The following is a 27859-nucleotide window of genomic DNA, read 5'->3' on the forward strand; positions in this document are numbered from 1 at the left end:
GGAGTAGGCTCAACGTAGGGGGGAGGGTAACGGGTAAGCAGCGGCTATGGTTTAATATGATATGAGATACTTAAAAATGCATAACATATACCGCTAAGTTTATTTTTTATGTGTTGATTGGATGTTGTAAAAGTTCATAAAAATTGTTGGAAAAAAAACCTGCAACACATTCAGAATGGCAGTCGGCTATTCTTGCGGAGTAAAACCAGGTTAGATGTACTTTTAGAATACCATTAGTAATTCAAGTGTAGTAGATCCTGTCAGTCATGCAGTGACACTCTGTTTAGAAATCACATAATAAACCAACCTTGTTACAAGTATACACCTTGCAACAATACTTTTTAGAACTCGGTTACAACTCAGACATTTTCTGGAGGGGCCCTAAGCTACTCGATGCTAAGTATGATAACTCAGTAACTATTAAGCAATTCCAAAAAAGCAAAACCCAATTACGCTTCGAGAAAGACACTTTTTTTCAAGGTAATTGACCTATTGATGCATAACTATATGCCACCTAATAGCTAGTTATACCCAGCATACTTTTAAGAAGTGTATGATACAGTTTCTAAGGTAACTAAGAACTTTATGAAACTATTTTAGAATAGCACCAACACCATTCAGGGAAGCAAAACCCAGGGTTACAAGTTTAGAAGAGCAGCAGCTATTCAAGGTGATTAAGACCTATATACTTTTAAGAGGCTCTATCAGCAACTCAAAGCTAAGTGTTAACTCAGACTGCTTTAGCTCTGGATAAAGCAGGGCAGACAAAGCAAAACCCAATGGTGCACAACCTATTTCAAGGTAGGTAAACACTATTCATGAGCTTTTTCACTCATTCAGTTAAGACTACTAAAACAGTACCAACACTTATTACTTTTTAGAATGTGGAACACTATACTTTTACATGTGACTGCTTAAATAGTAGTGGCTTGCACCCACAATTGTTCTAGGAAAATGACAGTAATGACAGTTCCACTAGTAGTGGCTTGCACTAGCAATTGTTAGTTACATCACTAACTGATAAGTAAGTATTTTGATATTTATTACAATTTCCAGACAGAATCCTTATCATAAAAGTCTTTCCCCAGTCTATAGCATGAGTTTTCTCAGAGGCAGAAGAGGGACCCTAGTGGTCTAGATGCCAGTCAGGATAGGATTCAGTTGCAGGAAAGTCAGAGTTACAGAGGACATCTTCTTTAACAAGTAGGTATTAGCTTCAGCGTTAGTTAAATGTGTTCAAGGACTTCGGAGTAGGCTCCCTATATGCATTCCAGCATTTGGCCTGGACAAGTTGTATGGGCAAACGCCCAACCACGTGAATCACCCACTCGGCCTCACAGGATGCGCACCAGACTTAAGGTAAGTATTACCCAAGTCAACACAGTACCTTAGGAGAAAAGAAGAGCTTTGGAGTGGATGCCTTCAGGATGCAGCAGCACAGGTCCCTGGATTCTTCATCTGGAGACGAAAGAACTGGACACTGGATGAGAACTTGAAGCAGCAGTCATAAGAGGAGGCTTCCAGCAAAGATTACTTCATGGATTCTCACGGGTCTGTGGATTTAGCTCCTTTTTACAGCAACCAGATGAAGACAAATATCACTGGTCGGATTCTCTTCACTAATCTGGTCCTGCACGCTGGTGAGGGGACTTCAATCATCTTGTTTCTGAAGATCCAGCAGGAGTCCACTAAAGTTTCGGATGGATTCAGACTTCGAAAGACCATGCACTGCACTCCGGCTCGAGGTCCCAGGGTATTGGTGGTTTGCAGCCCAGCAAGGTCGCAGCATGTTGTCGGATGGCTCATAATGCAGGTCTTCTGCAGACTAGTGGGTCTGCCCAGCCTCTGGGGAGGAGTCATCGCATTTGGGACCCCCAAGTCGATTGGACGGAAGGGTTGCATCAGGCTCTGGTTACAGAGCAGGCTCTCTGGTTGCGGGAAATTACTACTGATGTATTTTTTTCATTTATCTCTTTGGATTCAGCTCCAGTGGTCGACTTGTCAGCAGCTTCCAGGTTCAGAGTATTTATCAGGAACTACAACATAACTTCTGCAAGCTCTCCCTGCAGTTTACAGAAAGGGGTGGTCTGGCTGACCAACCCCTCATTGGGACTTGGTTCCTTTAGAGTGAAGGACAAAGGGCTGCAGAGTTTGACTCCACCCTCACTTCCTGCCGTCTCAGACATTCTGGAGCCTCTAGCGGGAATACAAAGAATTCCAGCCGAACACAAAACTTCAACCAAGGTCATTTCAGCCTAGACTGGCAAAAGAAGACCTCAGAAACCTCAGAAACAACAAGCAAAGGAAAAATGGTGAAAAATGGAGCCCACCATTCTAGAATGGTGACCCTTATGTGCATTACTGGGGCTGATTTAACAGCCTGCAAGTAATAAGACTAAAAAGTCACTACGGTAAAACCACTGCCACCAGCCATTCAAGTAAACTTGCAATTGTAACAAAAACATTACCAGGCAAGTAAGAAAGGGGATACATTGTATGCCCCCAGCACTCCACAAAAGATGGGGTGTACTAGCTCACTATATAAAATGTAAAGGGGATGGAAAATCCTACTTTACTTCTTGGGAACAGTAGTTCACCCAAGAAATAAGAGAAGGAAAAAGGAAGCCACTGCATTTAAAATGTGTGCTGCCATTGTACATTATAGTCAGTCCTACGTTATAGGAAACTAGAACTCCAATCATACACTATGACATAAAAAGCTCACCCATAAAAAGAGTAAAAGACTAGGTGAGAGGTAAAAAAGATTCCCATTCATCCAGGGACAAGGTGAAATAATTACCAGGTCCAAGCAAAAAAGTTCTGGGGTTGAGACAGGTCAGGAAGATGTATCATAAATATGAAAATCTTACCCAACACTGGCCTAAAAGCGTTGCAATTATCTAGTTTCTTTGATGATGGAAACCGACAGAATAGGCAATCAAAGAATGTAATAACTGAGGCTTATTGATGCAGGCAGAAAAATAGTTTTGCCAATCGGAAACAAAGTAAGTCAACATTTAAAGATGTCTTACCCGTTATGCATGCAGCAAGAGTAATTTCATTTCATGGGTCTTTAACTGTTGTGCTACTAAATTAATGATAAACCTTCACTGCCATCCACTTCTTTTTCCCTTAAATCGTGTTGTGTGACAAAAAACTATCCTTTCTGTAAATGTGGTGAAACCTCTGTGGAGACTATGGACCTCATTACAAGGGTGCTGGTCCGATAAAAATGCTGGTAATTCGGGCCCCAGCATTTTACCAGACCAGCACACAAGTTTGCTGGTGTGTCCACGGTTCTCCCGGCAGGACCTGCCGGGAGTTGACAAACACGTGCCTGAATCACCGGCACTGTTACTAACTGTGCCAGTGATTCAGTAAATCCCACCCCATCGAGGCTCCATGGGAATCAGAATTTACTGGCACTGCACCTCCCATAATATCCAGGTAGTACCGGGATATCGGCGGTGGACATGGTAAGTGCAGTTTGCGGGTCCACCAGGAATACTGGCGGGGATACCAGCAAACTTATAATCGGGGCCTTTGTATGTGTTATTGCAACTAGAATGGAAGACCACATGAGCGTTACATTATCCCCTTAATTACAACCCTTAAATTCAGTCAGTGCTGTGTTGCCTGGGATCCAATGACCTTTTGGAGTTTAGAACATTTCCTACCCGCAGCTCTGAGAGCGAGAGAGGAATCTGCTCGGCACAGTAGCACTTTTGCCAGTCATGGTCATACCTATCCATAATTTACCTTTGTTCAATCTAGAATTGTGGAAAATGTTTCATGTGATGACATTTTAAAAAGACTTAAGTTTCTCTTTTACATGCAGTCAATTTGGGATATTTTACAAAAAGGACAAATAAATATACAATACAATTCAATCACAGCAAATTAACCAAACGAGATGCGCAGCAGTGATAATGTTGATGGGGGGGTGAATAAAAGTATGTAACCTAGTGAGGGGCAGATTAGGCATATGCTGAGCAATATCTATCACCAAGTGCCTAGTACTATGTTTTTCTGTTCTGAGCATTCTGTGTGTACTATTGAAGTGAAGTAAGTTTAAGGGCATAGATGTAAAATGCTCTTCCAGATTTAATCAGTCTCCTTTCTCACTGAGTGTAAACAAAAAGAACATTGCTCAATTACCTCTCTCTTAGTCCACCTTATAGGCTAGTCAGATAGAAACTAGATCAATTTGGGTAAGTTATCTATTTCATTTACCCACAGTAAATATGTGTTGACAAAAAGATTTGTCGTGCCAGATAAATACAGGTGTTAAAAACACATTTTAATCAGCAATTAAATTCAATACATAGTGTGATATATGCTTTCCACAAGACATTACCACCTTTCAAATAAAAAAACGTTGTACGTTTAAGAAAGACAATTTAGAAAAAACAAATCCAGAGTAATGGCACGATGGTGCCAATTGTGGCTGAGGTTAGTAAGTGACGAGTACAATTATGCATAGATATAAGATGTTATTACCAATATCTATTTTAGCAGAGGAGCAAACTATCAGTGTTCAAACAGAAATTACACAAATATTTTGTGTGAAAAGACAACGTGGTTTAAAGTGTCTTGGGGATGTCTACATATGTTTCGGCTGAACAGAATTTCGTGAACACCTTCCCTGGTGTTCCGCTGTTATTGTTTAAAGCCCTCTTCAGGACAGTGCGTTGTTTTAGAAAATTGTTTTAGAAAATTGACAGTACGTTCAATGCTCCCGTCTCCGTTTGGTTGGAATCGAAAAGGAGACTCTACAGAAAGAAAAGAAATTGGAGTCTTTTTTTAATGAATTGTCCCGGATTGTGCAAAATTTAAAAAACAGAGTGATTTTGACACACTATCTTGGGCAAACTGTATATGTGATCGGGCTGTTTGCATGCCCTATATGAGCAGTTTCACTGACCTTTTGATCTTGAATTGGTTGGACTAAAGTATTTAATGGTTTTTTCAGGCCGTAACTTCCTGTTTCGTGATTTGTAAATTTGGACAATTTATCCACTTAGTAACTTCGAATCTGTTTCTCAATAATTTGGGTGAGACGTGTTTTTGCATTTTTCAATTTCAGGCTCTGGACCTATTGTGACATAGACAGAGGGGAGAAGAAAGAAGACACATAGTTGTCCGATATATTTTTGAAAACTTTTTGTTTAGTTTTTTCAGAACTGGTTTCTCTTGTAGAGATATGTTAGTTAACATACCTCCTTGCCGAGGCTTCTTCACGACTTTTGTATGCTGTTTTTTGTTTTAGAAGGAGATTCATAGGGCCCACAAACATTGACTTCAACTTTATGAACTCATCTGCCTGAAAAAAACCACAAAACAAACGGGCAAGCTTGTATTTATATCCGTCCCCGGCGGAAAAGAGTTACCATTATTGTGCATGTTTCTCTGGCCAACTATGTTTGTTGCTCAGTATTCGCTGACTGAATTCTATATTGGCAATGCAGGCGGCCATGGTGCTGCAGCGTTTGTTTACCCGCTGGTTGCTCTCGTTTTCAATTTTCATGCGTGGGCGTCTTTCAGGTCTTCGTTCGCGTATACCTTCGTGGTCAAATACTACGGAAAAGCCGCGGGTTATTTCTTGCCGTGTTTATACGGTCATGTGATCATGTGTATGCGTGATGATGCACCATTTTGCAACGTGGTCTAGTGCGTCATCACCTTGTGTAATTCAAAGGCGTTGGAAGCGCCGTATTTTGAATGCTTCTCAGGGCCGCCATCTTGAAGTGGTGTGTGCGGACATGAGTGCATATTTGAAAGATACTTCACTTCATAGTTGGTGGATGATGCAATCATCAGATTGTTAATTACTGAATTATTCAGATGTATATTCTCAGTGTGTAATTTTGAGACATTTGGATTGGTTATCGGATTTCGCAATTACAGAAGAATTTTTCCGCAGGGAGATGTATTCTAAGGCTGGCATATTTCTCGGAGTTGTTTAATGTGCGTCGTTTTTGACGCCCCATACTTTGTTGCTTGAATTTTTAATGCAAGTACTGATTAGTTCAATAGTGCAATCCAGTGAGCCTATTCCAGGTGTTGTGTGCATCAGCTGGATTAGTGAGGGAGATCTAGGCGTTAGAAAAAGATGCCCCATTCGACTGCAGAGTTGAGACCGTTCTTGACAGTGTCTAAGTCGAAAATCCACTTTTGTTCGCTCTTACGCAGGGCCAGGTCTCTGTTTCCCCCTCTCTTAGGTGCTTGAGATGTTTGGATGATAAACCAGAACATTTCACTTGGTTTATGTTTTAACTTCACATAGTGAGCCACTAGAGGTTTATTAGGTGTTTGATTTCTGATGTTACATCTGTGTTCTCTGATCCTGGTTTTAATTTGTATTTTCGTTTTGCCAATATACAATAATTGGCACGGGCATTGGATGGCATAAATAACCCATTGTGAACAACAGTTTGTGAAAGTTTTAAACACCCAGGGTTTTCCCTTCAGTTGAATACTCTTCATATTTTTGGTGAGAGAGCAGACTGAACAGTTGCCGCATCTAAAATGTCCTGTAACAGCTGGAAGGTCCCACAATGTTCTTTGCATGTTGGTTTTTTTGTTTTCTTTGGGATATGTATGTACGAGATTATCTCGTAGATTGTTTTGTCTTTTAAAGGCAAACCTCGGTGGTGCTGGTGAAAAATCCTGTTTTAATGATGTGCCAATTTTTCAAAATTAATTTTCGTAAATTGTGGCTTATCGGACTGAAGGTTGTGACGCAGGTCATTTTTTCTGTGGTAGTTCTTTTTATTGGATTTAAACATGCCTCGCGATTTTGGTTCTTAGCCCTCTTATATGCCACATTAATTTGTTTTTTAGGGTATCCTCGTTGTTTGAGTCGTTGTTTTGAGTTGCTTCCCATGTATTTTATAGTCTTCCAGACGGGTACAGTTTCTTCGGACTCTTAGGAATTGTCCTATCGGAAGATTTGATTTTAGACTCGCAGGGTGAAAACTTTGATACTCTAGCAGAGTATTTTTGTCAGTTTTCTTCCTGAATAAATTGGTGATTAAGGTGCCATTGTTTTGTGTCTCGATTTCTAGGTCCAATAAAGGAATGACTTCAGTATTATGAGCCATTGTGAAATCAATGTTTTGATTACATTGGTTTAGCCATTGGTGGAAATCCTCAAGGAGGGAAACTGAACCCCTCCATACCATGAAACAGTCATCAATATATCTGTGCCAAGCTTTTATATTTAATGAATATGGGTTGTTGTTGTGATAAATTGAGTTAGTTTCCACATGGTCCATATATAAGTTGGCTATATCTGGTGCAAATGTTGCACCCATACTTGTTCCGTGTTTTTGATTGTAAAAAGTCTCCTCATACAGGAAATAATTTTCTGTAAGGGCTAACCTGGCGCATTCCAGGATGAAGGCGGTGGGCAACGTTTTGTTTATATTCCGTTGATTCAAATATTGTTCAAGGATTTGGAGACACTCTACTTGCGGGATACTAGTGTATAGGGCCACTACATCTAGCATCTACATCTGGAATAGGCTCACTGGATTGCACTATTGAACTAATCAGTCCTTGCATTAATAATTCAAGCAACGAAGTATGGGGCGTCAAAAACGACGCACATTAAACAACTCGGAGAAATATGCCAGCCTTAGAATACATCTCCCTGCGGAAAAATTCTTCTGTAATTGCGAAATCCGATAACCAATCCTAATGTCTCAAAATTACACACTGAGAATATACATCTGAATAATTCAGTAATTAACAATCTGATGATTGCATCATCCACCAACTATGAAGTGAAGTATCTTTCAAATATGCACTCATGTCCGCACACACCACTTCAAGATGGCGGCCCTGAGAAGCATTCAAAATACAGCGCTTCCAACGCCTTTGAATTATACAAGCGTGATGACGCACTAGACCACGTTGCAAAATGGTGCATCATCACGCATACACATGATCACATGACCGTATAAACACGGCAAGAAATAACCCGCGGCTTTTCCGTAGTATTTGACCACGAAGGTATACGCGAACGAAGACCTGAAAGACGCCCACGCATGAAAGTTGAAAACGAGAGCAACCAGCGGGTAAACAAACGCTGCAGCACCATGGCCGCCTGCATTGCCAATATAGAATTCAGTCAGCGAATACTGAGCAACAAACATAGTTGGCCAGAGAAACATGCACAATAATGGTAACTCTTTTCCGCCGGGGACGAATATAATTACAAGCTCGCCCGTTTGTTTTGTGGTTTTTTCAGGCAGATGAGTTCATAAAGTTGAAGTCGATGTTTGTGGGCCTTTTGAATCTCCTTCTAAAACAAAAAAGAGCAATAAAAAGTCGTGAAGAAGCCTCGGCAAGGAGGTATGTTAACTAACATATCTCTACAAGAGAAACCAGTTCTGAAAAAACGAAACAAAAAGTTTTCAAAAATATATCGGACAACTATGTGTCTTCTTTCTTCTCCCCTCTGTCTATGTCACAATAGGTCCAGAGCCTGAAATTGAAAAATGCAAAAACACGTCTGTTACCCAAATTATTGAGAAACAGATTCGAAGTTACTAAGTGGATAAATTGTCCAAATTTACAAATCACGAAACAGGAAGTTACGGCCTGAAAAAACCATTAAATACTTTAGTCCAACCAATTCAAGATCAAAAGGTCAGTGAAACTGCTCATATAGGGCATGCAAACAGCCCGATCACATATACAGTTTGCCTAAGATAGTGTGTCAAAATCACTCTGTTTTTTAAATTTTGCACAATCCGGGACAATTCATTAAAAAAAGACTCCAATTTCTTTTCTTTCTGTAGAGTCTCCTTTTCGATTCCAACCAAACGGAGACGGGAGCATTGAACGTACTGTCAATTTTCTAAAACAATTTTCTAAAACAACGCACTGTCCTGAAGAGGGCTTTAAACAATAACAGCGGAACACCAGGGAAGGTGTTCACGAAATTATGTTCAGCCGAAACATATGTAGACATCCCCAAGACACTTTAAACCACGTTGTCTTTTCACACAAAATATTTGTGGAATTTCTGTTTGAACACTGATAGTTTGCTCCTCTGCTAAAATAGATATTGGTAATAACATCTTATATCTATGCATAATTGTACTTGTCACTTACTAACCTCAGCCACAATTGGCACCATCGTGCCATTACTCTGGATTTGTTTTTTCTAAATTGTCTTTCTTAAACGTACAACGTTTTTTTATTTGAAAGATGGTAATGTCTTGTGGAAAGCATATATCACACTATGTATTGAATTTAATTGCTGATTAAAATGTGTTTTTAACACCTGTATTTATCTGGCACGACAAATCTTTTTGTCAACACATATGTATTGTGGGTAAATGAAATAGATAACTTACCCAAATTGATCTAGTTTCTATCTGACTAGCCTATAAGGTGGACTAAGAGAGAGGTAATTGAGCAATGTTCTTTTTGTTTACACTATATGAATAGTCCCTTTTTTTGCTCAATCCCCCTTAAACAAAAAACCCTGGGACGTACCCATTTATTTTTCCTCCTTTCTCACTGAGTCGAGAGATTGCTCTATCTAGTTCAGCTAGGTCAGACATATCCGATGACCACGTGCTTGTCATATGTTGACAACGTGCAACCTGACACAGCACCGCAACCGCCAGGTGAAACAATCTAATGGGCTGTAACTCTATACTCAAAATGCCTCCGTATAAGACCAGAAACTCAATAAAGCTAAACATATACTCCAAATACCACACTGCCTACCAGATTCCTTGAGACCAACCATCCAGGTCCTTGTGCTCTCAAGGCAGGACCACTGCAACATCTCTTTGCATGCTTGACAACCTCGCCTTGTGCTTGACTTTTACATGGTACAAATAACTCGTACTACTCCATTAAACTAGCCTTAAGACTACATCTTCTCCACTTCCCTCCAAATTCATTGTAAAATCAGCAAACCTTGTAAACAAACTACTTTTAAAATGCCCCTATTGTCTTCCATGACCATCCTTCTGTTTGTTCCCAAACAACATTTTTCATAGTGGAAGGAAATCCTTCAGAATAACAGACTACTAGATCTACCGGTTTTTACTCTCCCCTACTCCTGCGCCCTGCTGCTACACACTTATCTACTTTCTCAAAGAGCCTGACCATCAACCTCTTCTCCAAAAGCCCTGAATCTCCTACATTACATTTTGACTACGTGCCCTTCACCGGGAAAGCTGTGCCCCAGCCATGCTGGTGCGGATACAACCCCACACCCTCTTCCACCTTGGTCCCTATTGGCTGCAAGACATGGTCTAATATGCCAGGACACCACCACCCAGTCACTGTTGCATTATAGCTAGAGCCACGCATCCCTGTGTATTCTCCAGGCCACCTGCATGACATGTGAAATACCTTGGTATGGACCACACTTGGGCTGTAGGTATGAAAACAACGGTTTCATATTTATTATTTTCTGGCTATAGTATCTATTTTTAGGTAAATTTGCATATTATTGTAAAGAACACACAGGGGACCATCATTGAGTCTTGTCAATCGCCCCCTACTACACTTTAAGACCATTCACACCTCTGCATTCCTTTCACTCACCAGCACACACACACAATGTCCTCAAGCTCACTTTCCAACATCATGCATGCAACTTCCCCAAACACAATATACCAGCATCTAGGTGACCGGGCAAATGCATACAGCAGCAATGCCTGCTGGTACATCATGTGGATGCGTACACCAGGCCGCAAAATATTGGATAACTGCCAGGAATCCTTTGAGTTAGAGTGAAACATCCTGCAAGATTTACAGGTTCTAAAATAAACAATGCCTACATAAATAAAATAAAATCTGGAGTTTACCCTCGCAGACAACTTTTACTTTGTAGTTTTTGATTAACAATTCTCATATGATGCAAAATCTGCCCATATAGAATGAACTATAATTGTTCTTTTATAAGGCGCTTAATACCAGCAAGTGGTTTCTAAGTGCGGGATCGGGATTCAAACCTGTGTTGCACTGTCTTGCTTCCAAGAAAAACGCATTGTCCCTGAGCTATGCTTCCTCAAATGGCTGTACATGGTGGGAATAGAGCCTTATACTTGTGTGACTTTTTGTTGCAGTATTGTATTATGTCATACTTTGTCTTGTGAAACAATATTTTTTTTATAACTCAAAAATGAACATTGCTAACTCAATTTCTCTATTTTCGTAGTACAGATGTTCATGGCCGAAGCTGGTAAGATACAGCAGAAGCTCAAAGTATGGTTCTGCCAGTGGCTTAATATATGTGATGCCATTGCTGTTGTTACTTTCTTCATTGGGTTCGGGCTGCGATTTCGGATGCAGAACATCTCCGACCACGCTGATGTCTATGGTTCTTCAGTTTTTATTGCTGGAAGATTGACTTACTGCATGAATATCATTTTTTGGTATTTGCGGTTATTCGACTTCTTAAATGTAAATCAGCAAGCCGGACCTTATGTGTTGATGATTGGAAGAATGGTAAGTGTCTTTGGAGAAAGTAATTCTTAAATGTACATGATTATATTACGTAAAGCATGCACATGCTAAGTCTCTTATTAAGCCTTTCATACTGGGCTATCGTCCTTTCATGCTATTTATCTGGATTTCATGAATTTATTTTTACATTTATCAAGTGCACACATGTCCTTTGATGTGTATCCCGTTGACTCCCTATTTAGCCTTTTGGCTGGAACTTTGCTGGCCTTCCTATCGCATTAACATACAGTATGATTGTGTGCGCGTGTGTACATTTGGAGCTTTTTAAGAAAGGGGGCGCCCAGGAAAGGCACCCTCAAGCCAGGCATCCTACCTCAGAGCCACAGGGAGCAACTGGACATTAGGGCCCCTTGCCCCATCTAAATACAATGGAGAATGCCCACTTCTTTCCCTTACCGCTGAATAGACACTGTAGCCTGAGAAAGAAATGAGGTAAAATGCAGCTTTGTGGACGATTTGCCGCAAATATGCCCTTCATCGGATTTGGCTAATATGTGGCTCTTTTCCGACACGCAAAAACCATTGTTATACATATTGGAAGGTAGCAAATGTGAACGTATACATACATACACCATAGTGATATGTCCCTTTTCACTCCTTTTGCATGTTTTTACTGTTGCAGCTAATTAGAGTTGCTTGCCTGTGCTGTCATTTTAGTGGAACGAGTGGCTGAGATCCAGGCTTGGCCTAACTGTCTGTGTTTTGTGCTGCTTTTTTGTTTGATGTGTATGCCTGTTTTTAATATTTTAAAATCATCATATGTAATGGTGCACACTTTATTGCTATGCTAGTCGTGGCATGACGTTTATTGGAGCGTTTAAAGCTGCACTTAAGGCATCACAGCCAATCTTTGCAGGTGCTTGTTTAGTCGTGGAACCACATCAAGATTGCATTGATATTCTCATGGGTGTGGGGTTTAATACAATTCATGTGTGGAACTTGAGTGAAGGCTTTGAGCACTATCTGTTGCTGATCAAACCATGTGCAATTGTTGCCTCAGCATCCACTATTTATTGAGCTCTACTGTCCCTATGAGTAAGCAGTGCAGCTGTTGACTATGGTAGTCCTGGGGAAATTAAACAAGGTAACATAATGTACCTGATGTCTCACCCCTTGCACTGGCTACTTCCCTTAGGATTCCCGCCAAACCAAAAGTAAACATTTCTTTTCTCCTAACACCTTTAGACTAAACTCAAAGAAAATTATGTGTGGCAACACTAACCCTGGACGAATCACACTGACGTTTTTCTACTTGCTTGTATATTTTGCGCTGGAGTGGCTTGATTGGACATCCACTCACACGCAACTTGGTTGAGCACAATAAATGAAATGAGTACTTAAATGTCCTATACAATTCATTAGCACCCTTTGGGAAGAGGAAAATGCATGCAGATAAAAAAAAAAAAGTTTGCAGGATTCTGCTGACTACTGTGGAAGTTGCAGTAGTGACAGGGTGGTTGAGTGTATAACACAACACACCACCTGTCTGGTCTGAGGAGACATCTGCACTGGGTGGTCTTGATTGAACATGAGCTCACACACTACTTGGTTGAACACAGTAGCTGACGGGGGCATTTACATTTCTTTGCAAACATATTAGTACACTTTGAGCGAAGGAACAATGACTGGGTCACTCTGGTTGATTGAATGCAAAATCATACACGATTTGGTTGAAAAGCAATTGATATATATGCATATTTGAATTTGTTGCCAAAATTATGAGCACACTTTGAGGGAAAGGAAAACATATTTGGAACACACTGTTGTTGAGTGTGTGCTCATGCACAACTTGATCAAGGGCAGTAGTTCTCATCCCTGAGCACTTACATTTCTTGTCAAATGTATTAGCACACTTATAGCGCTTGTGGAAAAATTGCAGGGTAAAGATTGTTTGCACAGCTGTGCTGCTGAATCCCAGTGCAACATCGCAGAACACTGCCATGTTTTGAATAATTCCCTTGGGCTTTCGGTGGCTGAGTTGTGTGGGAAATTAGCACCAACAAATAAGATACATCCTCAAGGACAGCAGTCAAACATTGTAGCAGGGGAAGAAGGCATGGGAATCTTGCATGGTTTACAGCAGAAACAGCTGCTGCTGCAATTGCTGTGGATGTACAAATCGTGGGTGGCAGTATAGGATAGCAAAAAATAGCAACCGGAATTAGCTCATTTACCATGGTTACAAGTACTGAGAGCATTGAAACACTGGTTGAGGTGGCTACTCATGCTTCTATTGTCCTCACTGGCTTACCTGTCACTGGCTTACCTGTGTTTGGCACTGCCCTGCTGCCCCCAATAGCCCACCTCCCCCAACATCTGAGTCTGGTACAAATGGAAATGTATTAAGTCTTCCCAAAATGCGACAGATTGGGATACATGTGAATGTTTTTTAGGGCTCTGTTGAGGTGTCTGGAGAAGAGCCGCCCTATGAATCTGTTTCAAAAGAGCTGTTCTAAATTAGGAGGATCAGGGCCCTTTGTTAGGGACAGGAGGACCATGGTCAATCGCTGATATAAACCCAATGCATTGACACCCACTCTTGGACTCCTTTGGGCCTATGAATCCATTGATGAGATTGATAATAATGATGAATCTGTTGAAGTGATCAGGACAATTGAGACAATTACTTTATGCCACTTTTTTGCAAGAGAAGGAAGAGAGATATACCTGAGAACACTGATACTAAGCCCGACCAAAGTTCAACCGTAAGCCAGAGGGTCTGACGGAGGAGCAGGCAAATTATGAAAATGCACTTGCCAGTACAACCTCTGCATGCTTTGAGAGTGCAGATAATCCACAGAGTGCATGTCCTGTCTACGCTCCCTTTCCGAGTGTTAGACTTGAGGTTTCAGTGGGATAGTTCAGCATCAAACAATGACCGCACCTAGTAGGCAATTACACCACTTTGTGACACCTGGTTGCCTTTCAGAGCATCATGGTTCCTCTACTCATGCCTATGCCCAACAGCACCTACTGTGAGCCCACAGTGCATGCCTTCTGGCAGAAATATTATGTTCAGGCTCAAGAGTTTGCATCTTTCCACCTACGTACCGTGCCAAAGAAAAGTGGCCCGTGGGAAGCAAGGGACACAACTGGGGTACCTCATTGATGCTTGGCCTTGTGATGCAACATCATGCCAATAATGTGTGTTGTGCCAGCAATACGTGCTGCCTGCTCACCCCCTTGATTCCAGCTGCTGCCTGGCCCTGCTGTTGTGGACTAGAGGCTGTCCACCTTTTGACTTTACATCACTACCGCTGCCGTGTGTACCCAGTCCTTTTCGCCACCCCCCTCCCCCTGGCGTTCAGGAGCGGTCACGTGTGGTTCGTGTGACTGCTATTTCTGGATGTGCCCCTAGGGCATCCGATCCCTGAGCGTTCCATTCTAAGGGCTTGGACTACACCTATTTGCCCCTGTTCGTGTCTGGTCATGCGCCAATCAGCCATCCATTTGTTCTCCTATCTACTCTTCACAGGTCTTGCTGTTTTCATGTATGGTCCTATTCCTTCTAGGGTTACCCGCCGTATTTTCCCACAGTTATTGTCTGCTCGCTCCTGCATTCATGCTAATCTTTTCAGTCCCCTTATTTTTTATTTATTTTTTATTTGGTTTTTACAAACCTTTACAAATATGGCCTTCAATTTTAAAATTATAACATACAAATCTAAAATAATTTCACTTTTCAAACTCGTATGTTTACAATTTAAAATTACAATTTTGCAAAATCCATAATTCAAATCAGCCTCATAACTCATGTGCAAGTACAGGTGTCAGACTGCCCTCCAATAATATGTGCAAAATAGGCAGGTGTGTAATAATTCAGATTCCCAAACTCATATCGTGTATTTAAAAAATCCTTTGATATGATTTCAGAGCTAAGCTAACCATCAACTTTAAAAGAATCCACTTTCTGAATACATAATTCTGCTGACAATCATCTTTTCTAGATCTCTACTTTCTAGATTCATCATTCCAAATTCTACACAATTTAAAATATTAAGTAGCAAAATAATGTACACATCAAATTGTTTAAAACCTACATTATTTGACGTAATATTTCAGATAATCATATTAACAGCTTCTTTTTTGATTTATTTCATCATTGATTATTTTGAAGAACCTAGTTAATGCTAAAAGCAGTGAAATGTTCCCCCCCACCATCATACTTATCCACAGTAAATGAATTGCTAATGGTGATTCATAATTTATGAACTTCCCTAATGTAAGCATTCTGGCCTCTCTAAGATATAGACATGATATAACCAGAGCATCAGATCCCCAATGTACAGTTATTTCATGGGTATGGAATTGATTTAGCTTGAAATACATGCAGAGAATACAAGCCTTGTTGCATGGAAAGCATCTCAAATAAGGGCATGTGGGTCTTTTTTGCAAACTTGGCATACTCCTTAAACGGACTATATTTATTTAAGCAATTAAAGAAATTATACAATCACACTGCGCCCATCCCTGGGTTGTTTGCTGCAACAATGCATCAAGATTTATTATTGCATAGGTCAGCCGACACGTGTTTCGAGCAGAAAGGCTCTACTTCAAATGCTCCAAGTTGTCTTGATGAATGCACACCCAATAATTAAATAAGCTCGTTTGCCCAAAGATTAAATTAAGATGCCTTGGTGGCACTGCGTTAGGATTTCATTATAAGTATTGCCGGCCTTTCGCGAGTGAACGGCCAAAAGGTGAATTGGCAGAAGTTATAGTCACAAGTCCAGTAACAGCGTTCCAACACTACTTAAACAGCCACTCTTATTTCCCACTGTCACTAGATAATCTTTCCTATGCTGATGATGGGCAGTTTTGTCGCATTCTTTTCTCTCACTGCAACATTGGCATTAACATCCACAGGCTTGGAATGGGATGGGGGAAGCAGGAGGACCAGGAGGACCAGGAGTGAAGCTGCCTTACAAGTTCCCTCATCTAGCTCATCAGGTGGAACCCAGCTAATGATGATGTTTGTTTCCCATTAACCTTCCAGATCCTTGCAATAACGGCTCCCTCATCCTCCCGGTCGCTAATGATAGGTCGTAAGGGCCAGGGTTTGGGGGATGAAATGCATACTAGTTTTGGAATAGAGAACGGGATGTGCCACACACTAATGGGGGCAGATAGTGCACCTTTTAACATTATTCTACAATTCTCTGCATTCCACTCACACAACAGAATCTGATGCATTACTTATTAGTCTTTGTTGCGTTTGGAAAGATTGCTGACGTATTTATAGCCTATAGCGTCTCTCCCTAGACATGCAAATAGTTTGCCACCTATCTAAAAGAGGATAGACTATGAAAAGCCCCAGTGAGCGTTTTAAATTTAGCTTTATTGGTTTTGCGAGAAACAAAAAGAGGCAAACAAGATCATACATCTTCCAGAGGTACAAGTCGAACAGACGATGCATAATAAAACAGTATACTGGAATCTCTTGGTAGTGCAACAGTCCCGATTATCTGGAAGTGTCTCATTGACTGTTCGCCATAACCCACTCCCATCCCCCCCCCCCCACTTGGGTTGGTGTACTTCACGAGTACAATAGTTTGACAAAAGTATTAGTATCATATGTTTGACACAGTGTCACATCCGGCAGTACCATGGTCGCTGGAAATGAGTCTCATCCTTTGTAGTGTTCCTTAGGTGTAGCATCATTCGGTCAGGTTTTTGGGGGTTCCTCTGGTTGGGAGTCGTAAGTAGGTGTGATATATGTATTCTTGAAGTCCATCCATAGAGTTTCACATTTCACTGATTTATTGTGCAGGGAGGCAGTGATTGTTTCGATCACATAAATGCTCGTGGCCAATTTAATCCACTCGGTCTTACCTGGAACCAGAGGGGATTTCCACTTGGTCGCTATTAGGGCCCTCGCAGCCAGTAATAGCTGGGGAGCCAGGCCTTTGACCCGAAACCAATCCTCCTCGACTCTTTCAAGGCCAAACAGAACAAGGTGTGGGTCAAGTTCTCTATGGATGTCATCTACTTCTTTGATCCATCCCAGGACCTCAGTCCAAAACACTTTGATGTGCGGACAGCTCCACCACATGTGCCAGTAGTTGGCATTTTCTCCGCAGTTTCTCCAGCACTTTGGGCTCATTGACTGGGACATTTTGGAGAGTCGAAGCGGATCGTATTGCCATCTGTGTAGGAGTTTTATTGCATGGAGCTTATATTGGTTGGATATGGAGGATTTAGGTGCAGCTCTGCACATTAAGTCCCATTGGTCGGGGAGTATCTCTTCACCGAGGTTTTTTTCCCATCTGGCCCTAAGGGGTTCCGTAGTACCACCGCCTGCTCCCAATAGCGTTTGGTACATTACAGATATAAGGCCTTTCATTTCTGTTCTGGAGTCTAGGACTTTCTCAAAGGCGGTAAGATCTCTTCTCAGTTTTTCTCTCCATTCGGGTCTCGTTAACACCCCTTTTAGCTGGATAAATTGGAATGTCGATAGAGTACCTATCCCCAGTGCCGTTGTCAGGTCAGGTCAGGTAATGTGATAAACAAGTCCTTTCTCTGGAGTTGTCCCACCCTCTCCAGGCCTGCCTCGTACCATGACTGGAACCGCTCTAGGTTCGGGATTTGGTCATTTATGCCAGGAGACCACAAGTGACTGAGCGGGGATGGCCAGGTGGTAACCTCTCGCATCTCTTTCCCAGTGCGCCATATAGCCCATATGGTGGTCAGTATGGGGTGGTGCTTAATTCTCTTCTGGACCCGTTGGTATGGGGACCACAGCCACTCTGCCACTGTGGCGGGGGACATGTAGTGGTTGTCCATCTGGACCCATTGCAGGGGTTTGTGATCCCTGAAGTGTGGAATTAGGACACGCAACTGGGCGGCATTGTAGTATTTTCTCAGATCGGGAAGACCTAATCCTCCCCTATCCTTGGGGAGAATAAGTGTGTCGTAAGAGATCCTCTGTCTTTTCCCCTGCCAGAGGAACCGCAGCATGATCTTTCCGGCATCCACGAAGAATTTTTGGGGTATCTCTATCGGTAACATCTGAAAGGGGTAGAGGAAACGGGGGAGGCACACCATCTTGACGGCATTGATGCGCCCCAGCCAAGAGATCGTCAGTTTGCTCCATTTCTCGAGGTCTCTCTCGAAGGATCGAAGGAGCGGGGGGAAGTTAGCCTCATAGAGGTCGTCTAGGGTTTTGGTGATCTGTATGCCCAAGTATCGTAATGTCGTGTGTTCTACTTTGAGCCCTAAGGGGAGGAACTTGGTGTCATTATCATCTGGGGTAACTTGGAGTGGAAAGAGTATGGATTTGGACATGTTTACATTAAACCCAGAGAACCGGCCATATTATTCTATTAGAGTTAGGGCATGGGGGATGGAGGTCATAGGTTTAGTTAGGTGTAGAAGGATATCATCACCGTACAACCCTGCCTTGTATTCCGTCCCTCCCAGCCGTATTCCCTCTATTCGGGGGTCGTTCCTTATTTTTTGGGCTAAGGGCTCGAGGGAAAGTGCAAACAGGATCGCAAAGAGTGGGCATCCCTGTCTGGTCCCCTGTTGCAATTCAAACCATCTGGAATATTCCCCGTTCACAAATATTGATGCTCTGGGAGAGGTGTATATTGTTCGTACCCCATCACGGAATTTGGAGCCTATCCCTACTTTCTGGAGGACTGCACTCAGGAAATCCCATTCCACCCTATCGAAGGCTTTTTCTGCATCAATCGATAGGAGGGCCGGATCGTCTGGTAGACTGTGCCCCACGTGGACAAGATGTAGAGTTTTACGCATGGTGTCGGCGCCCTGTCTCCCAAGGATAAATCCCACCTGGTCAGGGTGGACCAGGTTGGGCATTAAATTTTCCAGTCTGGCTGCCAATACTCGAGCGTAAATCTTCACATCGAGATTGAGGAGGGAAATGGGGCGGTATGACCCGCATAATTTGGGATCTCTACCCTCTTTAGGGATGACAGTTATGAGGGCTTTCTTAAAGGAATCTGGTGCGATCCCAGAGCTCATTATCTCATTAAAGAGTTCCGTGAGAAAGGGTGACAGTTGATCGGTGAAGGTCTTATAGAAGCCGGCCGTGTAACCGTCCTCGCCCAGAGACTTCCCCAGTGTAAGCCGTTTGATCGCCTCTCGTGTCTCGTGTTCGGTTATTGGGCTATCGAGGAGTTCGGTCTCTGTGTGTGTTATTGTAGGCATAGTAATTGGGGACAGGTAAGAGGATATGTCAGAATGAGCCGCAAGCAGCTCGGAGGTATATAGGTTTTCGTAAAAGTTGGCGAAGCTCTCGGGTATCGAGTGGGGTGGGTGCATCGCAGGGTTGGTGGGCTCTTTTATCTCTTTCACCTTGCGTTCTTCCCTCTTTTCCCGTAGCCTGGCGGCTAAGAGTGCATCAGCCTTGTCCCCTTCTCATAATATGTCTGTTTCAGGAATTGCAATTTCCGCACCACCTGGCCGTGTTCTAACAGCCGTAGTTCCTCTCTTTTACGTTGGGCCATGTCTAGTTTGGAGAAGTCCACCGTCGTTTTGTCTCTTATTTCCGCCTTTAGCTGGTGTATTTCTTTGCGGAGCTTGTTTTCTACGATTTTACGCTCTCTTTTTAGAGGAGCCCTCACGTAATAATATACCTCTCCAAGTGGCCTTCCCCGCTTCCCAGATCACTTGTTTGGAGACCTCTCCGTTGTCATTCGTCTTGAAATATTCTTCGATCTCGGTCTCCATTTCATTTCTGAACGCCGCGTCGGTCCACAGGGACTCATTGCATCGCCAGGATCCCCCAGCGGCAGGCAGGTCGGCCCAGTTGACGTCTGCTAGGACCATGTCATGATCTGTCCATGTTGTCGGGACAATATTGGTATGACTTGTTGACCTAGCAATGTCAGGTGCGAGGAATATATAGTCTATGCGTGAGAATGTGCGATGGGGGTTCGAGTAAAAGGTGAAGCCCCCTTCGTCAGGATGTTGTATTCTCCACACATCTCGTAGATCGTAAAGCTCCATCATGACAGCGAATTCAGTACGGTCCCCTCTATGCTGGGCCCGCGTGTCGGGGTTGCCTGGCCTCCAGTCAACAGATGGGTCCACCCACTGATTAAATTCGCCTCCTATAATGAGGTGGCCTGCAGTCTCTAGTACTATTTTGGGAATGGTTTTCCGAAGGAATGCAGCTTGCCCGCTATTAGGCGAGTATATTGTAGCAATCGTGACCTGAACTTTTGCGATTTTCCCCACTAGCAGGAGGGCCCGTCCACTCACATCCGACCAGGTCTTCTCTAGCTCAAAGCCTACTCCCTTCTTGATGAGAATCCCAACCCCTCCTTTCCTAAGTGGGCCAGAGCCCCAGAATTCCATACCTCCCCGATTCCCCAGGACCGTTCGCTCCTCTCCTCTGGCAAATTTAGTCTCTTGTATGAGGAGAATGTCAATGTCAGATCTTCGGAATTCTCTGTGCACTAGCGATCTCTTAGTAGGGGAATTCAGTCCCTTCACATTAATAGTCCCAATTCTGAGGAGACCCTTGCCCTTAGGCTTCTCATGTGATGCCATCAGCGGTTTGCAGACTGGGATCTCTCGCTATCAGCGGCCAGAAAGACAAGTGGGTACCCTGTGCCATCTTGACTGTGATACTTTGGAGCAAACTTATTGTTATCGGTACATGTCCCAAGTGTTCGTTACCTCTCTCCCTTTTTCCCGTATTCCACCATAATTGATGGTGCTCGCTTGAGCTTGCAAACAGGGGATGCTGCATCGGCAGTTGTTGACGGCGTCCGGGACAGACTGGATGAGAGTATGCAGTCCGTCGGCGGACCATCAGTAGGGACCGTTGACCTACGGTCCCGAGCAAATTTACCATCGTAACTTAAGGGTGAGCCCCCATCTCTCCCCCCCCCCCTCCTCCAAACATTATGCAAATTTTCGCGCCTTGAAACACTTGTGTATAGGCGCGTTACAAATACCATATCATATCATATCATATCAAATTCAACAGTAATAACATCAAATATGTGAAAGTTTCAACGTTACGTGTGGCTTTCAGGTCTTTCCGCAGGAGTTCACGTCGTCTCCCATTTCTGGGGGGTGCCCTGCCCGCAGCAGCACCAAAGCGGCTGATTTTGCCAAGTTGCATCCTCCGCGGGAGACAGTGCCTCGTGTTTTAGATATGACTGTAGCCAGCACGATTCCGACGCAGCTTTTCTTGTTTAATCATGATCGGGGGTGTTGTTGGGGCGTCTACATTTTCTCGATCCCTTTACCCTCTTGCGCCTAGGGCCCTGGAGCTCCCATTGCGATCCCGGTCGTCCATCGTCGCCACCTTCCTTGCTCCGCGGGTCTGCACCGAGGAGATTGACGATGCAGTCTTTAATTTCGTCTTCAGAGCGTAGGACTATTTTCCTGCTGCCGTGCTCAAAGGTAAGCGAGAAAGGGTATCCCCATCTATACCTTATGCCCTGGTCCTTAAGCCATTTCGTCAGGGGGCTGCAAAGACGTCTCAGGGCTAAAGTTAGCGAGGATAAATCTTGAAAGATGGTGATTTGAGCGCCTCCCATTGTGAGCGGGCCTCCAGACCTGGCCTTCTCAAGAATTCTAGTTTTGTCTTGGTATCGATGAAATTTGGCCAGAACAGACCGTGGACCGCTGGGTGGCCCACCGGCTCTATGTATGAGTTCGGTTTTGGGCTCATCGATGTCTTCGTCGGCGGTCAATATTCTAATGATGTCGTGGATGGTGTCTTTGAGATCTTTTTCAGTTTCACCTTCGCGTTCCGGAATGCCAAAAAAGCGGAGGTTATTCCTCCTCTCTCTGTTTTCTAAGTCATCCATCTTGAGCCTCGCCTTCTCTTTTTTCGATGTTTCGGATCCGTACATCCATCCGAGCTTCAAGGGTGTCAATCGAGGCCTGGTTATTTTCCACACTTTCCAACCGTTCTTCGAATCTGTCCATCCTCTGAGTGATTTTGTCGATTTTGCCGCCGAGGTTGGCTCCCATGTTTTTTATTTCGTTCAATAGTGTGGCGATGTCACCTTTGGTGGCAGCGGCACCTACTTCCGATGGGTCCGTGGTCATTGCACCTGTGGATCCGCAAGGCGGGACGTACGGTTCGTAGGCAAATCTGGCTAGTTTGTGGCGTAGGTCCATGCGACAAAATCCTGGTTAGAGGAGGCACACGCCCCTGAGTAGGGGGCCCTACCCTCTATGAGGATGCTCGGGTTGCGGGATCCGTATTGTCTCCGGTTTCCAGCACTTCGTATGATGTGGGACAACTCCTCGGTTCAGCTCCGCGGGGGGGTCATGGGTGTCCGCAACGCATGCCCCTAACGTGGGGTGTGTGTGGTTCAGGAGTGTGCGTGGGCAGAGGGGCTACACTGCAATTGGTGGGAGTCCAACAGACCACTCTTATTCCTCCGGCGTAGTATGTTGTGCAGGGAGCGTATGGCCTAGATAGGCAGGGAGCGGAAAGCCAGTGTGGGGACCGGCGTTTCCTCAAAACCGCAATGGGCAATGTGTCCAATGCCCTTCTTCCCTCACAGCATTCAGGGGGGTCGTGTGCAGTGCCACTGCAGGGAGGTTCGGGCAGCACGCAGTCCCCGGGGTACGGTTCACCGCATGAGCTCCGCGGCAGGGTTGGGGGACACGCGTGTTACGCGGCACCGCCGGGCGTGGGCTCTGGTACCGCGGAGTTTTGCGTAGAAGTCTCTCACTCACCCCGTGCAGCCGCCCGGTGTCCTTGGGAGTCTTTGGGCTCGCTGTCTCACGCGAGCGAGGGATCACCACCACAAGCCTGGGGCACAGATGTACACCGCGGGTAACGCCTATCGCACAGGCCACACTACGCCAGGCTTCGCGCTCTCCGTGGCGCAGCGGATAGGCACTTCTGGAACTGCCGAGTTCTCGGTCAAAACGGGTCCGATTTTTGTCGGGTTTTTTCTCAGCTGCGGGGGGGTCCGTTCAGGTCACAGAATTTCGAACTTTCGTGGGGGGGGGTCCATCGGCGGGGGCTCATACCGCTTATCGGGACCGCAGGGACGGAGCTCACACAGGAGGGATACTCATCCGTGCGCCCCCTGGTGGCCAGTCTGAGCGTTTTATTTTAATTAAAAATAAAAGGCTTCCTGATTCCTGAAGTGTTTACCCTCAATTGAATCTTTTATTCTTCAGCACCCAAAACATTACACCAAAAAAAGTTAATTGAACAAAGTTTAACCTTCTCTTTCCTGAGTTGTTTTTATATTTGTTGTAAGTTTTGATCTTTTGAACTAGTTTGGGATTTTTATTTTAAGATGGAAGGGAAGTAGAAAATGAAAACATAAACGCGCCCCCTCTCCAAATACAATAACATGTATTTGACAGTTCCCCTTCCTATCAGTGCCACCACAAACACAACATAGTGTCAGTAATTTCAAATATGGTCTGTGCAGTGCTTTGTAAACTAAAATTCTGAAAAGCCCACTGAGCAATCTCGCCCCCTCCACCAAATCTGTCAGGCTCTGGCGGCATAATAGTGCCACGACACAGGGCGGATTTGAAAATCACTAGAGGTTGCCATGGTGTCTGGGCCAATAGGGCTGAAGCGGACTCCAATTTCCCAGCAGGCTGCGTGACATCACACCACGGGCCGGCAACAGCAATGCGAAACAACTGCGATGTGCTTAAGCTGCAGGAGAGAGTATGCTTCTCAACAGTTCCATTCTGTGAATATTGTTTGTGTATTTCTTGTTTCCTGTAAAGATTCTGACTCAATTGTTTCATGGACTATGTTTGGTTCTTCCTGGTTTTTTGCTGTTTTTTTTGTTTGTTTTTTTTGCGGGGGGAGGTGGTGGAGGGGGCGTGTGTCCTTTTTGTCCTGGATTTTGTTTCACACATTGCCTCTGGTTCTTCTTTGGATTCTGCTTCAGTTTTGCTGTCTGATTTCTTTTGGATTTTGACCTGGATGATTTCATGGATTGCTTATGGTATTTTCCTTGAATTGACTTTGTATATTTGGAACCTTTGCCCTATTTGAATACTTGGCCCTGTTTCTTCAGACCTCCTTCACCAGAGAATCCTAGATTGTGCTTCGTGCTGCTCGAGTAATGAGGTAATACATTTCTGCCCATGTTTTTTCTGCCCTTCGCTGTTCGGCTGCCATATAGGTGCATTTCAGTCCATTGCTGGTTGGTAGGTATATGCATGGGACTGATGGGAATGAAGGGGGGAATGCTTGATATCATCACATATTGATGCACTTTGTTTTCCTTTCTTTTTCATCCTCTGGTGTGATTTGCTGGTCATAACCCTACCTTTTTACACAATAATTCTGCAATTTAGTATCTGAGTCCCTCAAGTGGCAGACAGATCGAGAGAAAAGTCTTCCATTTGGTGGAGGCACATACGTGGGGTGCTTCCATTATCGAACCCGGTAGTACAATGGTTTGACAGATTGAGAAGCCCATACACACATCACACATAACATACTCTTACGTCCTGTCCCCTTTCCTCCATACTGCATGGGCGTCCCTCGCTTGGGATGGGAGACGGAATCTTTTTTACCAAAAAAAAACCTTGCCCTTTAAATTTAAAGGTGTGCGGGGCATGGCCGTGGGAGTATGCACTCCCCTGTCTCTGCCCACTGGCGCCACTCCTCAGTCCCCTTTTCCGCCTCGACGCAAACTGGGCGATTTCACCAGCGCACCGGGGTTTGACTTTGGCCATGTAATACCACACGCTCTTCCCCGGATACTTTCTTCTGTCTTTTTGTCTTCTTTATCAATCAGGTGCTCGGTCCTCTGGTGCCACGCTCCTCCCCGGCGCATGTCGACTTCAGTGTGCTTCAGCAGGTGTTGAGCCTCCGAGGGGCTCTTCCCTACATCCGATCCCCACGCTCTTTGGCTCCGCTGCCTTGGCCCCGACCATGGCTGTGAGGGTTTTACCATGTGCTATTCACTTACACCGCATGCTTTGAAGAACAAACTAGCTAGATGGAGGGAGCTCTTCGAGAAATCACCTTGAGAGGACTTAAAGGACTTGGGAGGGCCTCTTTTTTCCAGCGCACACCGCAAGGGCGACTCCTTCCCAAGGAAACGCCCGGTCGGGAGGAACCTCTCAGGTTCTCACACCTGCACGGGTACCGAGACTAGTTCAGCCACTGGCCGTCCGGCCGAGGGGTCTGTAGATCGTTCCGGATACAGTGCTGAGGGACCGCAAGGTTCTTTTCCCGGGTGTACACTCGAGGGGTTACGCCCTTGTAGCAGTAACAAGTCTGAGGGGGGCGCCTACACGCAGCACTGCTGGGATACTCCCGAGGGTGACACCCCTACCAGGCCTCGGTCTGAGTTTCAGGGTAGGTCTCATGCTCTGCCACCAAGAGTCCTGTAAGAGGCCGGGCCCATTGAGTCAAGCACCACGACTTCGGCACGTGGCATGCAGCTCGACAAGATGGCCGCCGCGCCAGACACCACCCCGAGGAATGGAGCAGGTGGGAGAACGAGTGGGACTGGTGTCAACCAGGTACGTGGCCTACAGCTTATCCATTAACATTGCAGGGCAGGTTTACCCTGCAACCAGCTAGACAGAGTACGCACCGGCCCCAGCAGCCGTCTGCTACCCTCGTCAACATCACCTGCCACCACACCGGCCTGCGAGGACAGGTTCTTTGAAAAGTTCCTCACACTTATGAGATCTCCTCAGATGGGGGTCATCCTTAGGGATGTGATCAGGCACATGCTCCCTCCGGCCCCTACGCCTGCACCTATAGTCATTCCTCCTATGGCTCCAGCAGTGCAGGCCCCGGTGCAGCCCCTGCTGCCCACGCTGGCTCCTTCCATTGTGGCTCCCCTGCCTCCCACAGTTCAGGCGGTTCCGTACCAGCCACTGCTGCAACCTCCGGCTCCGGTCTCCACACTTCATCCCTCGGCGCCCAGCACTCCTCCACACGCTCTGGACCAGCCGGACGCTGTGGTGGAAACAGACGAGGAAGAAGACCCCGACATACCATTGTCAGCCAAGGCCTTCCACAAACAACTCGCAGGTCTGGCAGAGTACTTGGGCCTTCCTCAACCCAAAGTCAAACAACCGGAGGTGGGGGTACTTCAAAGGTACTCACTCTACTCCCTCTACGCCCCGTGGCTAGAACGGGGATCCCGATGCAGAAGGACGTTGTCACCTTGGCCAAGAAGGGGTAGCTCAAACCCCACTCGGTCCCAGCCTGTCAATCAACGCCAAGTATAGGCAAATGGAGGGGGATCCACTCTTGCTGTCGGCCCACCCTCAACCAAACTCTTCAGTGATTGCTGCGCCGTCAATCTACTCAAAGCCTGAGTCGTCCTCGGCCACCTCATCCTCAGCACTGCTAGGCATGGAGGAGAAGATCTTGGAGGCAAACAGGAAGAAGCTTTATTTCAACGCTTCGCTGCATCTTCGTCAATCTAATGCGAATGCCATGCTGGCAGAGGCTTTGGCGGGAAATAGTCGACTTTCTTCCGGAACTTCTGGTGCAGAGCCAGTCACGTTTCAAGGCGGCACTGGCAGAGGCTAAAATGGAGCATTGTTTGCTGATTTAACTGTGTTACTCACAAATCATGAAGCATACTTTGTACACATTACGTACAGGTATGCCATCACTATCCTTGCTACATACAAATGAAACAAACTGCTTTCAGTACAAAGCAGTCTAAGAGCCGGAAAAGATTCTTTGCTGATGAATCTTGCTCAACTCCCAAAACGCAGTACGTAACCGCAAAGTCAGTTCAACCTGTATTAAATAACAATTCGGTTACTGGTATACGCAGATTCTTTCCTGCCACAAAAGCCACTTTGGGCGTAAATACAGCAGAACCTGGCAAGCAGGAGGTAGTTACTGGAAGTGTTTTGCAAACAATAACAAGTCTTTCTATCCACTCCGTAGCATGTAATCTGTCATTGTCTGATAGCACTGTCGTGAGGGGGGAAACTGGTAAATGGTTCAACGGACACCAATGGGGAAAGACCAGATGTTTCTGGAGATCTAGCGGTCATTGATTTAGGCTCTATGCACACAGATTATACACCTCAGACCATCCCAGAGAAATTGTCCTTTTCACCTGAGATGTTCTCTGGAATAAGCCCGGTGAGATTGCATGTGACATCTTCCTTTCTTGTTCCAACCCCCAGGCAAACACGTGGTCCTGAGAACCCCTTTGCTACTGATGGAATGAATACTGTAGTAGGATTGGCCCTAGAGGCTTTGAATACTACGATGCTCACGATTGTAAAACTCTGAGAGCTTGAATGATAAAATGAATACCCAGAGTTCTCAGATTGCCAACATAATGGCTTGGCATTCGCACTTTAAGACTCCATATGTGCAAAATGATCGATTGAGTACAAAAAATGTAATCCCCGAATTTAATGATCAAGCAACCTCTCAGAT

General features: G+C 44.7%; 1 protein-coding gene across 1 annotated transcript in view; it reads left to right on the plus strand.

Moving 5' to 3' along the window:
* The window catches only part of LOC138504450 (transient receptor potential cation channel subfamily M member 7-like), a 1624316-nt gene that overhangs the window by 828460 nt on the left and 767997 nt on the right, over positions 1 to 27859 (plus strand). The window contains exon 21 of the mRNA XM_069624957.1: positions 11200 to 11484. Coding sequence (XP_069481058.1) covers positions 11200 to 11484 — 285 coding nt within the window. The remainder of the gene's footprint in view (positions 1 to 11199; positions 11485 to 27859) is intronic.

Source organism: Ambystoma mexicanum, chromosome 11 (genome assembly GCF_040938575.1).
Source record: "Ambystoma mexicanum isolate Mex_15411 chromosome 11, UKY_AmexF1_1, whole genome shotgun sequence".
Classification (NCBI taxonomy): Eukaryota; Metazoa; Chordata; class Amphibia; order Caudata; family Ambystomatidae; genus Ambystoma; species Ambystoma mexicanum.